General features: G+C 46.1%; 1 protein-coding gene across 1 annotated transcript in view; it reads right to left on the bottom strand.

Moving 5' to 3' along the window:
- Positions 1-9,657: 9,657 nt before the first annotated feature.
- The window catches only part of si:dkey-206f10.1 (adenylate cyclase type 8), a 40,791-nt gene continuing 33,053 nt past the window's right edge, over positions 9,658-17,395 (bottom strand). The window contains 7 exon segments of the mRNA XM_062550336.1: positions 9,658-9,844; positions 9,935-10,177; positions 10,840-10,954; positions 11,214-11,312; positions 12,469-12,615; positions 13,521-13,679; positions 14,790-14,856. Of these exon segments, the coding sequence (XP_062406320.1) occupies positions 9,687-9,844; positions 9,935-10,177; positions 10,840-10,954; positions 11,214-11,312; positions 12,469-12,615; positions 13,521-13,679; positions 14,790-14,856 (988 nt within the window). The 3' untranslated portion in view covers positions 9,658-9,686.

Here is a 17,395-nt window from a genome sequence, read left to right on the forward strand (position 1 = left end):
TATGGTGTGAAAGCAGCTCGACCTCGATCCGACCCAGTTGCAGAAATGTACCTTTTTTGGATTTGCCGAGCTCCCGTAGTTTTCGCGCATTATGGGAAATGTAGGATATAGCTCAGTGACACACAACAGCTGTACGAAGCAGTAGGCTAACGCTTTTTTGGCAATGATTTTGGATCTTCTTCCTGTTCCGTCTTCCGTAGGCCTGCTGTTAGTGTGGCATGTTGGACACACATGAGAGCTCTCCTTCTCAGCTGTTTTGATGCACGTCTTTGTCGTTGCAAAATTACGAGCATGATATTGTTGAACTCATGTTGCAGCAAATGGTCTTGACGCTCGAGCACTATAAACTATATTGCTAGGATAATAACGAGTAGCCTACAGTACGCAAAGTCTCCATAGTATTTACGTGGGCCAACGTTGACTATGGCTTCCTATTCTTCCCCCCGCCTACACGTTTACCAGCCAATGGTTGAACGACCTTAGCACATGTGTTTTTGTTTATAAATTCTGGTCCGGTTGCAATTAATCACAGTGTGAAAGCCAACCGCACTAAAAAAAAATTGGCCCGGACCAAAGCAAGTGAACTAAAGGACCTTCCTGGTGTGAATACGCCCTTAAATATCAAAATGATCTTACTTTAATGCTGATGTTGCAATACAGTACATCTGCCTACTGTCAGTGCATGCCACCTGTATAACTTAATCACGTTGAAATGACATGAATATTTCATGTCCAGTAGGCCTAAGCCTACTTGATCAAATTGGGTTATCACAGCATGGATGAATTTTGTAAACCGATTCTGGACTAATTCAGGGCACGCGCATGCACCAGTGCCACAGACTCTCCGTAGCATCATAATGAGTTTGTTCTAATGTTCTGATGTTGCTTTTAAATAAATCTCATTTGTTTTAGTGTACAGTACTGTATATGCTCTATACCAGGGATGGGCAACTTTCATGACCAAGAGGGCCACATTTTTTTATCATCACCATCAGAGGGCCAAATGTGGCCGCGCACTTCCCCACATCTGATGCTGATGCAAAATAATTCTGAATAAGAACGAAATATGTCAATTTTCATGCTCAAATGCATTTTTTACATAGACTCCCTAACAACAAATACAAATATTTTACAGCCAGTGATAAGTATTATTTTCAGTGCAAAGGGCTCACATAAATCACCATTCAATGATGGCACAGAATTGAAAAACAATGGCCCATCATGAAGTGCAACAAGCCTCATATTCAATGCATTTGTGCTCCTACTCCATTTTTAAGAATTTATAGACATTCCCTAACGTCCATAATGAGAGTAGGCCTACAGATGTAACATGTAACATCCATCACATCTGTATTCTCATCCAACGCCAAAAAGTAAGCTACAGTAGGCCTACTTGCAGTCATGCATGATTTGTCTCAGCTACCCCCCTCGACATTCAGAATGTCAACAATTATGCGCGTCACCGTGCGTCGGGAAAAATATACCGTTTCGAAGTTTTTACCTCCACTACGCACCCAAACAATTTCGCCATCTGATATAGCTTCTTTGCTTTGGCAAGCTCAAGCGAAACAGCAAAAGACGGATTCCTTTGTAGTTCTGGCAATTAGTCGCTATTGTTAGTGTAGGCTAGCCTACTTTTGATTTGAGGTCGGCTAAGACAGCGGCCGAGAAGCTCCGTGTGTGTAGGGCAGGCTACTTCTGATAACTTTTCGCAAGGTGTTGTAGTGTAGTGGCGACTGAAGTTTAAATCTTTCATGGCTGATAGTTTCTAGCAAAACTTGACATGGGTTTGCCTTACCATTCTATGAACAGACACTGCTTCCGATTTTGACTGAAAGGTAGCCTACGGTTTTCTAAATGAGTTTTCTACTATTCTTTTATGTGTGCACTGTTTTTCCTCAGTGATTGTAAAGGTCCGAGGGCCTGAGATGGTTTGCATAGGAGGCGCTATCTATCGGCGAACAGTATAATTACAATGACGGTGCGGTTAAAAAAAAAACAAACAAAAAAAACCACGCATTTTTAATCACAGTAAAAATGATCATCCGCGGGCCGCACTGAGTGAGGAGGCGGGCCGCATGTGGCCCGCGGGCCGCCAGTTGCCCATCCCTGCTCTATACTCATATCATGTGTGTCTGCAGCTGGATCCGATCTGCGTATTGTTCTGCTGGGAAAGACTGGTGTGGGAAAGAGTGCATCTGGAAATACCATCCTGGGCACTGAGGAGTTTGTCGAAGACTCTTCACCTGAATCCGTGACCAGGCACTGCAAGAAGTTTGAAACCAAAGTGTCGGGTAGAAAAGTGTCAGTAGTTGACTCACCCGGGCTCTTCGACACCTCGCTGACCAATGAGGAGCTGAAGGAGGAGATTGTGAAGTGTGTTAACATGACTGTTCCTGGTCCTCACGTCTTCTTGCTGGTACTCAGGCTGGGCGTGAGGTACACTGAAGAGGAGAAGAACACCATGAAGTGGATTCAGCAGACCTTCTCCAAGTTGGCTCTGAAGTACGCCATGATTCTTTTCACTTGTGCTGACTCCATTAATACTGAAGTGGATGAGTATATAGAGAAAAGCCCAGCACTTACACAGCTAGTTAGTGAATGTGGGGGGAGATATCATGCCTTTGACAACAGAAAGAAAGACAGGACACAGGTGACCCGTCTGCTGGCCAAGATTGATAAGATGGTAGCTGCCAATGGCGGAGAGCACTATACTGATCATATGTACCAGGAGGCCCAGAGAAAGATAAGAGAGGAGGAGGAGAGAAAGAAGAAAGAGGAAGAGATGAAACGACAGGAGGAGGAAAGGAAAAGACAGGAGGAAGAGAGGAAGAGAGAGGAGGCCTTGATGAAGGAGTTTGAGAGACAAGAGAGACAGAGAAGAGAGGATGATAGGAGGGAGTTTGAGAGGAGGAGGGAGGAGGAGAAGAGAATGTTTCAGGAGCAAGAAAAAAAGAAAGAGGAGATCATGAAACAGGAATTGGTGAAACGTGACAAGCAGGCACAGGCTCTCTTGAGTAAGGTGGAGGAAGATAACAAACGTAGACTGAAAGAGATAGAACAGAGGAGGGTGGAGGAAAAGGAGATCATGAAACAGGAATTGGAGAAACGTGACAAGCAAGCACAGGCTCTCTTGAGTAAGGTGGAGGAAGATAACAAACGTAGACTGAAAGAGGAAGAACAGAGGAGGGTGGAGGAAAAAAAGAAAGAGGAGATCATGAAACAGGAATTGGAGAAACGTGACAAGCAAGCACAGGCTCTCTTGAGTAAGGTGGAGGAAGATAACAAATGTAGACTGAAAGAGATAGAACAGAGGAGGGTGGAGGAGAAGAGAATGTTTCAGGAGCAAGAAAAAAAGAAAGAGGAGATCATGAAACAGGAATTGGAGAAACGTGACAAGCAAGCACAGGCTCTCTTGAGTAAGGTGGAGGAAGATAACAAACGTAGACTGAAAGAGGAAGAACAGAGGAGGGTGGAGGAAAAAAAGAAAGAGGAGATCATGAAACAGGAATTGGAGAAACGTGACAAGCAAGCACAGGCTCTCTTGAGTAAGGTGGAGGAAGATAACAAATGTAGACTGAAAGAGATAGAACAGAGGAGGGTGGAGGAGAAGAGAATGTTTCAGGAGCAAGAAAAAAAGAAAGAGGAGATCATGAAACAGGAATTGGAGAAACGTGACAAGCAAGCACAGGCTCTCTTGAGTAAGGTGGAGGAAGATAACAAACGTAGACTGAAAGAGGAAGAACAGAGGAGGGTGGAGGAAAAAAAGAAAGAGGAGATCATGAAACAGGAATTGGAGAAACGTGACAAGCAGGCACAGGCTCTCTTGAGTAAGATAGAGGAAGATAACAAACGTAGACTGAAAGAGATAGAACAGAGGAGGGAGGAGGAGAGGAGGGAGCAACAAAGGGAGAGAGAAAGAAGGGAAGAAGCTGAGAGAAGAGAAGAAGAGAGGAAAAATAAACCACTTAATATTTTTGGAAAAGTACTAATGACTGTTCCAGCATTTGTAGGTGGCGCAATAACTGGTGCAGGGAAGGCTGTAGTAGACGTGCTGGAATAGTTAAAGGGGGTTTGGCGTCTGTAAATGCAGATGGTGATTTGGGAGATATGGTAGGAGGAGAGCTATAGGGAGGAGTCCAGGGGTTTTTAAATGCCCCAGGAAAAGTCCTAGATGGTGGGTTTGATATGGTTAAAGAGCTTTGGAAATAAATCAGACTCTTAAGGAGAAATGAGGTGAGAAGAGAAAAGACTAAGAAGACAATGAGGCATTACATTTTAGAGGCCATGTATCAGTGTATGGTGAATATCAGTATGCATGTATGCTCTTCACTGGTGTACTTACATAGGTGTGGGGGGATGAGGAGGGCGACAATGTTGCAGAAATACTGTAGTAGTAAAGCATTCCATTGACAAGAAGAGGAATTATACAATGATTTTATCATCAGTAGTTAACATTAAGAAGTGACTATGATAATCAGGCCAATGAGTTTTCACATATAAAATATACACCATATTTTTTCTCAGCGGTAGACTATAATATTTAGAATAACTGTCTTGTTTTTTTCCAATAGTAGTTTTGAGTCTTCAAGAGGATTCTTAAGGCATATCTATTCAATATGCACTTAGTCTATTAGCATTTCTTATGATTATGGTTTGTATAACATTGTTTTGTTTCCATTAGGCCATTGATTGAATTGACATTGTTTTTATTATTGCTTATTATTCCATAGTTATTATTATTATATAATTGATTGAATGAATTTTGTTTATTGTTTATTCTCCCATTTAGTCAGTGTTTATTTTTATTAGCTTTGCTTATTGACACTGTTTATTGTTTATGTTACTATTTTCTTTAATCGACACTATAGTCTGATCAACTTCTAATGTAATTATTGTATTGTTTTTGTTTGTATGTGGCTTTGGACAAAGGCGTCTGCTAAGCAACAACCATAACCATAGCCATGCATGTCACATGCCTGCATACTGCATTACATTTTAAATAATTTCCTTTTTAAATATTTTGTAACTTTTGACCAATAGGTTTGTCGGATAAAGGTTCACAATGACATTATTTGAATTTATATCCATTTCTGTTCAACCAACAACATTATCTGTCTCTGAATCTGTCAAATGAATAGACATGTTCCCGAAAGGTTTGCCAAATTGGGAAAAGTCTTGTATTTTGAAACCTAATGCTATTGAAGTGCAATGAAAGATACTTCAAGAATCTCCATTAAGAGAGCTGGTGTTCACTGGGTGTTTTGCTAGGATCATTATCACAGAGTTACAATTTTGAATCTGGAAAAGTTTTTCAGCTAAAATTGTATTGATTCTGACACGTCATCCCTTTAATTTCTGTCCTGTCATGCTTTTATACCATCAGAGTGCTCATTACTCCTTTTACTGTTTATGCCAAAACATGAGAATCCATGTTTCTTACAAACCAAGTTGTTGGCTCCAGTATTGTGTTGTTTTGAACTCTTTTAATATTCTATAAATAAATCAATCAATCCATCTCTTACTCCATCCCCTACTTTCATAACTTTTGTCTATGTAAATGAGTGAGTGTGTGTGTGTGTGTGTGTCATGGTTATGGGATGTGTGTGGCGTAAACAGGTGCGTGGCTGGCTTTCATCTAAACTGTTAAATTTAGGTGGCGGTTCGATACCCAAGTGGAGTTATAATTACTTTACTTAAATATTTAATTACTTAATTTTTTTTTTTGGTGGCATATTTATGATCCAGTGCATGTAGCCTACTACAGTATATCTTATATCTTATATTATCTTTTTAAAATATAAAAAAATAAAATAAAATTCCTTTGTTCTGGCAAACTAGTCTTGAAGAACTCTTCAAACCAAAAAAAAGGTGTTTTTGTGTCAACAGTTCACAAAACCATTATGTAAGTAAGTACATCAAAGCAACATGCTGATAGTAGGCCTATAGCTAAAATAAACGTAGGCCTGGCCAACACATTTTGTTATACTTCAGACTCATCTTAAAATGGATTAAAAAAAAAAATTCTCATCAATCTACACTCAATGTGCATGTTTCATACTAAACACATTTACTTTGGTTTGTCTCATCACCAACAGCAAAACGGTGTTGGTAGGCTATAGGCTAGGCCTACATGAATTCACTCACTGAACACATATCATATCCAGAATAATCACATACTGTAGGCCTTTAATATATTATACAGTACATATAACAGGCCTATAGCCTAATATCCACGCTGATCAGCGTATGACTTATAATAAGCACATGTAACTAGCGTAATATATTTTCCACAAAGGAGACACGGAGATGTGCAGTCACAAACTCTCATTTTATTAGCCAAAAGTTGTAGCTTTTCCATCTCAGTTATCAAAGGTGAAAAATAAACATGGGAACTCTGAGATAGTCTACAGGTGATGATCAGCCCCCCTGAGGTATGTGTGTGTAAACAAGAAAGCAAACATCATCAGAAATAAACACTCCAGCAGTGGGTCTGTTCATTCTACTATGGCATGAAACATTGCTTTCCCATTGGATGAAATACAAGCTGCCTAGGGCTCCCTCTGCTGGGGCTACTACAACACTACACTTCAAGGCAGGTGAAATGGCTTTTTTTAAAACCTGTTTTGCATTTTGACACTTGAGTACAGTACATGCTCAATATCAATGTGTGTAACAGCTGAAGCAGATTGACACAAGTATTAACCAAAAATAAGCAAACTATTAAAATATATGTATATAAATGTATAATCAACGATTCATTCACTAGATTCAAGTAAAAAATGTTTCTGTGTACCATTGGTATCTTCCATGTTGCCTGTTGATCTACTTTGATCCAAATCATTTACTCTTCCTTTCTACCCTCTAGACTCCCCCCCCCCCCCCCCCCACACACACATGCCATCACAGGAACAATGACAGCGTGTGTGTGTGTGTGTGTATGTGTGTGTGTGTGTGTGTGTGTGTGTGTGCTAATGCACTGGTAGCTACGATAGTAAGCCCCATACCTCTCTACATACCATCATCAGTATTATAAGAAAGGGCCGCTGCTGCTAAGTATTGTCTCTTAGTTGAGCAGTATTTATGAATGGGCAGTGTGAAGACTGTAGTTGGTGAAGCTGGTCATCTCTTATCTCTCTCTGCATTTAAACATCTTTTCAGGATCAGCTTGATCCAAGCAGCAGAAGCCTGCCATCTCTCTCTGCATTTAAACATCTTTTCAGGATCAGCTTGATCCAAGCAGCAGAAGCTAGTCATCTCTCTCTGCATTTAAACATCTTTTCAGGATCAGCTTGATCCAAGCAGCAGAAGCTAGTCATCTCTCTCTGCATTTAAACATCTTTTCAGGATCAGCTTGATCCAAGCAGCAGAAGCTAGTCATCTCTCTCTGCATTTAAACATCTTTTCAGGATCAGCTTGATCCAAGCAGCAGAAGCTAGTCATCTCTCTCTGCATTTAAACATCTTTTCAGGATCAGCTTGATCCAAGCAGCAGAAGCTAGTCATCTCTCTCTGCATTTAAACATCTTTTCAGGATCAGCTTGATCCAAGCAGCAGAAGCCTGTCAGGGTGTGTGGCAGCAAACACCAGCAAGACTCAAGTAAAACCTAATAGGGAAAAATCATCATAGCTTAGAATGTGTGTGTGTGTGTGAGTGTGTGTGTGTGTGTGTGTGGATATGTGTGTGTATTTTCATATAGTTTGGGAAGTATGGCTACTTGCGTCAAAACCTCACAGAGAAAAATCATCATGGCTTGTAGTATGTGTGTGTCCTCATATGGCGTGTGTGTGTGTGTGTGTGTGTGTGTGTGTGTGTGTGTGTGTGTGGTCATATAGTTTGAAAAGTATGGCATGTGTGTGTGTGGTCATATAGTTAGTAAAGTATGGTGTGTGTGTGTGTGTGTGTGTGTGTGTGTGTGTGTGTGTGTGTGTGTGTGTGTGTGTGTGTGTGTGTGTGTGTGTGTGTGTGTGTGTGTGTGTGTGTGTGTGCGCGCGCGCGCGTGTTGTCATATAGTTTGTAAAGTATGGTGTGTGTGTGTGTGTGTGCGCCCGTGTTGTCATATAGTTTGTAAAGTATGGCTTTGCGTGTGTGTGTATGAGAGAATGTCCTTTGGCGTTGACATGTGGCACGTTAAGCCCTATCTAGGCAGAGAGGAGCTGTACGAACTGTAAACACGTATGGCATCATGTCTGAGATGACGTGAGGAGGAGGAGGAGGAGCAGGAAGAGGAGACGCAGGAGGAGGAAGAGGAGATCCAGGAGGAGATCCAGGAGGAGATCCAGGAGGAGGAGATCCAGGAGGAGGAAAAGGAGATCCAGGAGGAGATCCAGGAGGAGTAGGAGGAGATCCAGGAGGAGATCCAGGAGTAGGAGATCCAGGAGGAAATCCAGGAGGAGATCCAGGAGGAGACGCAGCAAGAGATGTGGCTGGTATCTTCTGACCAGGTGAGATCTGGTATCTTCTGACCAGGTGAGATGTGATATCTTCTGACCAGGTGAGATGTGGTATCTTCTGACCAGGTGAGATGTGGTATCTTCTGACCAGGTGAGATGTGGTATCTTCTGACCAGGTGAGATGTGATATCTTCTGACCAGGTGAGATGTGGCTGGCTGCAATGCTCTGTCCAGGTGGCCAGGTATACGGTGGACACATTGAGGACACATTGAAGTTTTGCGGCAATGTGTTGAAGGCCACACAGAGGTGAGGTTCTTTATTGGCTAATTTCCACCGAGTACTACGTTCCAGTTCAGTTCTTTATCGGCTAATTTCCACCGAGTACTACGTTCCAGTTCAGTTCTTTATCGGCTAATTTCCACCGAGTACTACGTTCCAGTTCAGTTCTTTATTGGATAATTTCCATCAAGTACTACGTTCCAGTTCGGTACGGTTTGGTTTGGTTTATCTGCATTATGTACTTAAATAAGTATCTGCACTATGTACTTAAATAAGTATCTGCACTATGTACTTAAAAAAGTATCTGAAGTGTGCCACTAGGTGGCTTGAGACAGCCTAGGTTTCTGTTACGGTTAGCTGAGCGCGCTAGCTAAACCATAGGCAGAAAATAAATGTCATTCCCACTAGCATGCAAACTAGCTTAGTATGCCAAGTGAAAATATAAACTCAATCCCTTGTGTAAAAACAATTAAAACAATTATGCAGTACTTGTTTGAAGCAACTTGCACATGAATCCATATTTTGTTGAGACATAACGTGTATGTGTTAAAGTTCCATTAGAACCCCTTAGACATACTGTATTGCTTCCATACCCCACCTGTGAAACTCGGCTGTGCCCTAAACATACAACGATTTTCTGTCGGCCAATCAATGACGGCAGTGGATCCAGCCTGGTCTGGCAGCACCCATCCCATATCATACCACTACAGGGTACCCCAATGGAAGGGTGCCAAACAGTGGGGGTTGGTTGTTTTGATACCGTCACAAACTCTGATCACGGAAACGCAAATAATTGCGGACCGTACCGTACCGAACTGAACTGTACTGTACCGCTCAGTGGAAATGATCCATATGTGATCCATATGTTCATGTGTAAGCAGACATAGATGATGATGACGCCTTACTGACACACTTATAGAGACAGCCACACGCTCACAATATATGGGTGTTACATGAAGTTCACAACACACACACACACACACACACACACACACACACACACACACACACGGTCAGCACTGCAGGCTGCTGGTGGGCAGGCCGAAGCCTCCGTTGACCTCCCTGGTCTTCTCCTTCTGGATGGCCTGCACTAGTCCGAACACGACCTCCGCCAGGGTGGAGCGCCCGCTCCTCTGTGCCTGGCCCCCGCGCTGGGCCTTCATCGCTCCTCCTCCTCCTCCTCCTCCTCCTCCTCCTCCTCCTCCTGCTCCTCCTCCTGCTCCTCCTCCGTCGCCCCCCCCCTGGCGGCGGCGGCCGGTGCAGATGAAGTATGTGCGGATGCGTCCCTGGCGCTCGCTGACGCCCTTGATGAAGATCTCTCCGCGCAGCTCCAGGGCGAAGCCCCAGTTGGCCAGGATCTTGCGCGTGGCTTCGGGCACCTGGATGCGCCCGCTCACGCCGCTGCTGTCCATGCGGCTCGCCAGGTTCACCGTCAGGCCCCAGATGTCGTACTGCGGCTTCGTGGCGCCGATCACGCCCGCCACCACCGGACCGTGGGCGATACCTGGAGGAGGAGGAGGAAGAGGAGGAAGAGGAGGAAGAGGGAGGAGAGGGAGATGAAGAACAGGAGGAGAGGGAGGAGAGGAAGGAAGTGAGGAAGAGGAGGACATGAAGAGGAGGAGAGGAAGATGAAGAACAGGAGGAGAGGAAGAGATAAAGATGACGATGAGGGGGTCAGGAAGAGGAGGAGAGGAAGATGAGGAGAGGGAGGAAGTAAGGAAGAGGAGGAGAGGGAGGAAGAGAGGAAGAGGAGGAGATGAAGAGGAGGAGGAGAGGGAGAGGACAGAAGAAGTGAGGAAGAGGAGGAGGGTGATGATGAGATTTTAAAGATCTTAAAGATGCCTATTGCTCATTTCAATTTGGGACCTTGTCGTTTGTTTATCCAAAGTCTTAGTCCAAAGTAGCCTGGGCTATTTGAAGTGTCAGTTTATCATTATCATTTTATTATCAGTATCATTTTGAATAGCCACTGCATACTCGTGTTTGTTGGCAAACTGCATACAGGGAATCTTTACTGTTGATATCAGACATGATGATCATCCAAACATCACCTTGATCCGCGCTGTGCCCTGACTCAGAGCCCAAACTGAAAAGAACATCTACTGAGTTCTGTAAATGTATTGGTTGACTTCAGATTGGGTTTGTGTGTGTGTGCGTGTGCCTTACCGACGCGGAGCTGGAAGTTTTTGTGTGAGTTCCTGTTGATCTCCTTCAGGGTCTCCTGCATGGCCAGAGCAAACAGCACCAGCTCCCCGAGATGATGCCATTCACCTGAACACGTCTGTACACACACACACACACACACACACACTCGTTATAGCTTGTCATTTGATTACAGGTGGAAACATGTAATAATGGGTTTTTCCATTATAAATAGTTCTATAGTAATATGGTTTTACTAAAATGAGATCCACTGAGTGTGAGTCTGGATGAAACAAGGCTAACTAATCAAACACAGAGAGACTGCCCACCTTGTCAGGAGACAGGCCCAATGCAGGCACTGATATGACACAAGGCTAACTAATCAAACACAGAAAGACTCTGCGCACCTTGTCAGGAGACAGGCCCGATGCGGCCATGTAACAGCTGCCGATGGTTTTGATCTTTTCGATATCCAGAAAGTAGGACTCCTCCAGGAGCTGATGAACAGAGCAGGAGAGACAGAGAGAGGGAGAGAGAGAGAGAGAGAGAGAGAGAAAGAGAGAGAGAGAGAGGGAGAGAGAGAGAGAGAGAGAGAGAGAGAGAGAGGGGGGAGAGGGAGAAAGAGAGAGCAAGATAAATAAGTACAGTGAACTTATTCTGGCTAAGAGGTCATTGAAGCCCATTTGCTATGTCCCTAAAACACAGGCACACAAATACAATCCCTAATCCGCCATGGACGCGCATTTCTTTGGAATTGAGTAAACAACTGCATTTAAAACCTTCATTTACGAGATTGCGGCACTTCTGAAATGATTTGCATGCACCAGTGGAGGAAGGCAGTGATATGATATGAGTGTGTGTTGGTGAGATAGGCAGTGATATTATATGAGTGTGTGTTAGTGAGATAGGCAGTGATACGAGTGTGTGTTAGTGAGATAGGCAGTGATATGATATGAGTGTGTGTTAGTGAGATAGGCAGTTTATCATTGTGTTAGTGAGGAAGGCAGTGATATGATATGAGTGTGTGTTGGTGAGATAGGCAGTGATACGAGTGTGTGTTAGTGAGGAAGGCAGTGATATGATATGAGTGTGTGTTGGTGAGATAGGCAGTGATACGAGTGTGTGTTAGTGAGGAAGGCAGTGATATGATATGAGTGTGTGTTGGTGAGATAGGCAGTGATACGAGTGTGTGTTAGTGAGGAAGGCAGTGGTATGAGTGCGTGTTAGTGAGATAGGCAGTGATACGAGTGTGTGTTAATGAGGAAGGCAGTGATATGAGTGTGTGTTTGTGAGGAAGGCAGTGATATGATATGAGTGTGTGTGGGTGAGTTGGCAGTGATACGAGTGTGTGTTAGTGAGATAGGCAGTGATACGAGTGTGTGTTAATGAGGAAGGCAGTGATATGAGTGTGTGTTAGTGAGGAAGGCAGTGGTACGAGTGTGTGTTGGTGAGATAGGCAGTGATATGATATGAGTGTGTGTTGGTGAGATAGGCAGTGATACGAGTGTGTGTTAGTGAGGAAGGCAGTGGTACGAGTGTGTGGCATTAGAGGCAGAAAGAGAGAAAGTGAGGGACACAGCCGGTAACTATAGTGATCGCCAGCACACAACAGCATCAGCACGGCCCAGGGCTCTGCTGAGGTTGACCTCTGACCTCGTCAAAGCCGGCGATGATCTCGTTGAGAAGCCGCAGACACTCCACACCCTCGTGCCGCACCTCCTTCTGCTCGTAGTAGTCGTTAAAGCCGGCGATATTGGCAAACATTACACCCACCTCATCATACGACTGGGAATACAGCTCCTAAAACACACACACACACACACACACACACACACCTCATTATATGACTGGGAATACACTTTCTGAAACAGACAGACACATACTAATACTATAATGTGGCATGTGTAGAGGGGTGATGTGTAGAGGGGTAGAGGGGTGATGTGTAGAGGGGTGATGTGTAGAGGGGTGATGTGTAGAGGGGTGATGTGTAGAGGGGTAGAGGGGTGATGTGTTGAGGGGTGATGTGTAGAGGGGTGATGTGTAGAGGGGTGATGTGTAGAGGGGTGATGTGTAGAGGGGTAGAGGGGTGATGTGTAGAGGGGTGATGTGTAGAGGGGTGATGTGTAGAGGGGTAGAGGGGTGATGTGTAGAGGGGTGATGTGTAGAGGGGTGGTGTGTAGAGGGGTGATGTATAGAGGGGTGATGTGTAGAGGGCTGATGTGTTGAGGTGCTGGGGTGATGTGTAGAGGGGTGATGTGTTGAGGTGCTGGGGTGATGTATAGAGGGGTGATGTGTAGAGGGGTGATGTGTTGAGGTGCTGGGGTGATGTGTAGAGGGGCCAGTGTTGAGGTGCTGGGGTGATGCCAGAGTTGAGGTGCTGGGGCGATGTGTAGAGAGGCCAGTGTTGAGGTGCTGGGGTGATGTGTAGAGGGGCCAGTGTTGAGGTGCTGGGGCGATGTGTAGAGAGGCCAGTGTTGAGGTGCTGGGGCGATGTGTAGAGAGGCCAGTGTTGAGGTGCTGGGGCGATGTGTAGAGAGGCCAGTGTTGAGGTGCTGGGGCGATGTGTAGAGAGGCCAGTGTTGAGGTGCTGGGGCGATGTGTAGAGAGGCCAGTGTTGAGGTGCTGGGGCGATGTGTAGAGGGGCCAGTGTTGAGGTGCTGGGGTGATGTGTAGAGGGGTGATGTGTTGAGGTGCTGGGGCGGTACCTCATCGTTCCTGCTGCGCTCCAGGAAGTGGCGAGCGACGTGGGTGGGCAGGATGTTGTGCAGCAGGCACTCGTTGTGCTCCCTCAGCTCCCGCATGTCCTCCACTTCCTGCTGCGCCTGCAGACGCCACAGGAAGTCCAGGCGCGCCGTCGCCTCCCACTGCACAAGCACAGGAAACCATCATCACAAGCACAGGAAACCAGAGCAGCATCATCATCATCATCATCATCACAAGCACAGGAAACCATCATCAAAAGCACAGGAAACCAGAGCAGCATCATCACCATCATCATCATCATCATCATCATCACAAGCACAGGAAACCATCATCACAAGCACAGGAAACCAGAGCAGCATCATCATCATCATCATCATCATCATCACAAGCACAGGAAACCAGAGCATCATCATCATCATCATCATCATCATCATCACAAGCACAGGAAACCAGAGCAGGATCATCACCAACAGCGTCACCATCACTACCGTCGCCATCACTACCGTCACAATCATCCATCATCACCACTACCATTGGTATCACTATCATCATCATCACCACTAGTGTCACTATCGTTACCATCATCATCAGCACCAGTGTCACTATCGTTACCATCATCATCACCAGTGTCACTATCGTTACCATCATCACCACCAGTGTCACTATCGTTACTATCATCACCACCACCATCAAAATCATCATTATCATTACCATCGGTATCACCACCATCACCATAATCATCCTCCACACAATTCTCATCATCATCATCAACATCAACACCACCATCATCGTCATTACCACCATCATCACCACCATCACCACCATCATCAGCATCACCATCATAATCACCATTATCATCACCATCATCATCACAATCATCATCACAATCAACAACATCATCATCACCACCACCATCATCACCATCATCATCACCACCACCATCACCATTATCATCAGCATCACCATCATAATCAACAACATCATCATCACGTTAGCAGGTGTTTAGCACGGCAGGTGCAGTGTTTTCTGATTCCTGATGCGAGACGAGAGGAGAAACACACACACACACACAAACACACACACACACACACACACACACACACACACACACACACACACACACACACACACACTGCTGGTGAGATGAGATGAGACAGGCACACAGCTGGCTTCTGACTGCTCGGCGAAGGGCATGATTTGATTGGCTGCTCAGGGAAACACCTGATTGGCTGCTCAGAGAAGTGCAAGTAAGCAGACGTTGTGGGTCGTACCTGTCGGCCGTTGTAGAACACCGCCACCACAAACATGGCCAGCAAGAGGATGGACACACCTGTCCTCCTCATGTAGCGAGACCTGTGTGTGTGTGAGAGAGAGAGAGAGAGGGGGGGGGGGTCAGTTACGAGTGTTGGAGTATCATCTTCAGACAATTCTGCTGGGGGCTGCTGTGTGACATTGGGAGCACAATGTTTGCATGTGTGAGTGTGTGTGTGTGTGTGTGTGTGTGTGTGTGTGTGTGTGTGTTACCTCTCGTCTCCGTGGCTGAGGTAGTGTGTGTGGAAGGCCACCTCTATGAAGTAGGAGTGCACCAGCAGTGTGTGTGTGTGTGTGTGTGTGTGTGTGTGTGTGTGTGTGTGTGTGTGTGTGTGTGTGTGTGTGTGTGTGTGTACCTCTCGTCTCCGTGGCTGAGGTGGAGTGTGTGAAAGGCCACCTCTATGAAGTACGAGTGCACCAGCAGTGTGTGTGTGTGTGTGTGTGTGTGTGTGTGTGTGTGTGTGTGTGTGTGTGTACCTCTCGTCTCCGTGGCTGAGGTGGAGTGTGTGAAAGGCCACCTCTATGAAGTACGAGTGCACCAGCAGTGTGTGTGTGTGTGTGTGTGTGTGTGTGTGTGTGTGTGTGTGTGTGTGTACCTCTCGTCTCCGTGGCTGAGGTGGAGTGTGTGAAAGGCCACCTCTATGAAGTACGAGTGCACCAGCAGTGTGTGTGTGTGTGTGTGTGTGTGTGTGTGTGTGTGTGTGTGTGTGTGTACCTCTCGTCTCCGTGGCTGAGGTGGAGTGTGTGAAAGGCCACCTCTATGAAGTAGGAGTGCACCAGCAGTGTGTGTGTGTGTGTGTGTGTGTGTGTGTGTGTGTGTGTGTGTGTGTGTGTACCTCTCGTCTCCGTGGCTGAGGTGGAGTGTGTGAAAGGCCACCTCTATGAAGTACGAGTGCACCAGCAGTGTGTGTGTGTGTGTGTGTGTGTGTGTGTGTGTGTGTGTGTGTGTGTGTGTGTACCTCTCGTCTCCGTGGCTGAGGTGGAGTGTGTGGAAGGCCACCTCTATGAAGTAGGAGTGCACCAGCAGTGTGTGTGTGTGTGTGTGTGTGTGTGTGTGTGTGTGTGTGTGTACCTCTCGTCTCCGTGGCTGAGGTGGAGTGTGTGGAAGGCCACCTCTATGAAGTACGAGTGCACCAGCAGTGTGTGTGTGTGTGTGTGTGTGTGTGTGTGTGTGTGTGTGTGTGTGTGTACCTCTCGTCTCCGTGGCTGAGGTGGAGTGTGTGGAAGGCCACCTCTATGAAGTAGGAGTGCACCAGCAGTGTGTGTGTGTGTGTGTGTGTGTGTGTGTGTGTACCTCTCGTCTCCGTGGCTGAGGTGGAGTGTGTGGAAGGCCACCTCTATGAAGTAGGAGTGCACCAGCAGTGTGTGTGTGTGTGTGTGTGTGTGTGTGTGTGTGTGTGTGTGTGTGTGTGTGTGTGTGTGTGTGTGTGTGTGTGTGTGTACCTCTCGTCTCCGTGGCTGAGGTGGAGTGTGTGGAAGGCCACCTCTATGAAGTACGAGTGCACCAGCAGTGTGTGTGTGTGTGTGTGTGTGTGTGTGTGTGTGTGTGTGTGTGTGTGTGTGTGTACCTCTCGTCTCCGTGGCTGAGGTGGAGTGTGTGGAAGGCCACCTCCATGAAGTACGAGTGCACCAGCAGTGTGTGTGTGTGTGTGTGTGTGTGTGTGTGTGTGTGTGTGTGTGTGTGTACCTCTCGTCTCCGTGGCTGAGGTGGAGTGTGTGGAAGGCCACCTCTATGAAGTAGGAGTGCACCAGCAGTGTGTGTGTGTGTGTGTGTGTGTGTGTGTGTGTGTGTGTGTGTGTGTGTGTGTGTGTGTGTGTGTGTGTGTGTGTGTGTGTGTGTGTGTGTGTGTGTGTGTGTACCTCTCGTCTCCGTGGCTGAGGTGGAGTGTGTGGAAGGCCACCTCTATGAAGTACGAGTGCACCAGCAGTGTGTGTGTGTGTGTGTGTGTGTGTGTGTGTGTGTGTGTGTGTGTACCTCTCGTCTCCGTGGCTGAGGTAGTGTGTGTGGAAGGCCACCTCTATGAAGTACGAGTGCACCAGCAGTGTGTGTGTGTGTGTGTGTGTGTGTGTGTGTGTGTGTGTGTGTGTGTGTGTGTGTGTGTGTGTGTGTGTGTGTGTGTGTGTACCTCTCGTCTCCGTGGCTGAGGTGGAGTGTGTGGAAGGCCACCTCTATGAAGTAGGAGTGCACCAGCAGTGTGTGTGTGTGTGTGTGTGTGTGTGTGTGTGTGTGTGTGTGTGTGTGTGTGTGTGTGTGTGTGTGTGTGTGTGTGTACCTCTCGTCTCCGTGGCTGAGGTGGAGTGTGTGGAAGGCCACCTCTATGAAGTAGGAGTGCACCAGCAGTGTGTGTGTGTGTGTGTGTGTGTGTGTGTGTGTGTGTGTGTGTGTGTGTGTGTGTGTGTGTGTGTGTGTGTGTGTACCTCTCGTCTCCGTGGCTGAGGTGGAGTGTGTGGAAGGCCACCTCTATGAAGTAGGAGTGCACCAGCAGTGTGTGTGTGTGTGTGTGTGTGTGTGTGTGTGTGTGTGTGTGTGTGTGTGTGTGTGTGTGTGTGTGTGTGTGTGTGTGTG

This window comes from Sardina pilchardus, chromosome 12 (assembly GCF_963854185.1).
Source record: "Sardina pilchardus chromosome 12, fSarPil1.1, whole genome shotgun sequence".
Lineage (NCBI taxonomy): Eukaryota > Metazoa > Chordata > Actinopteri > Clupeiformes > Clupeidae > Sardina > Sardina pilchardus.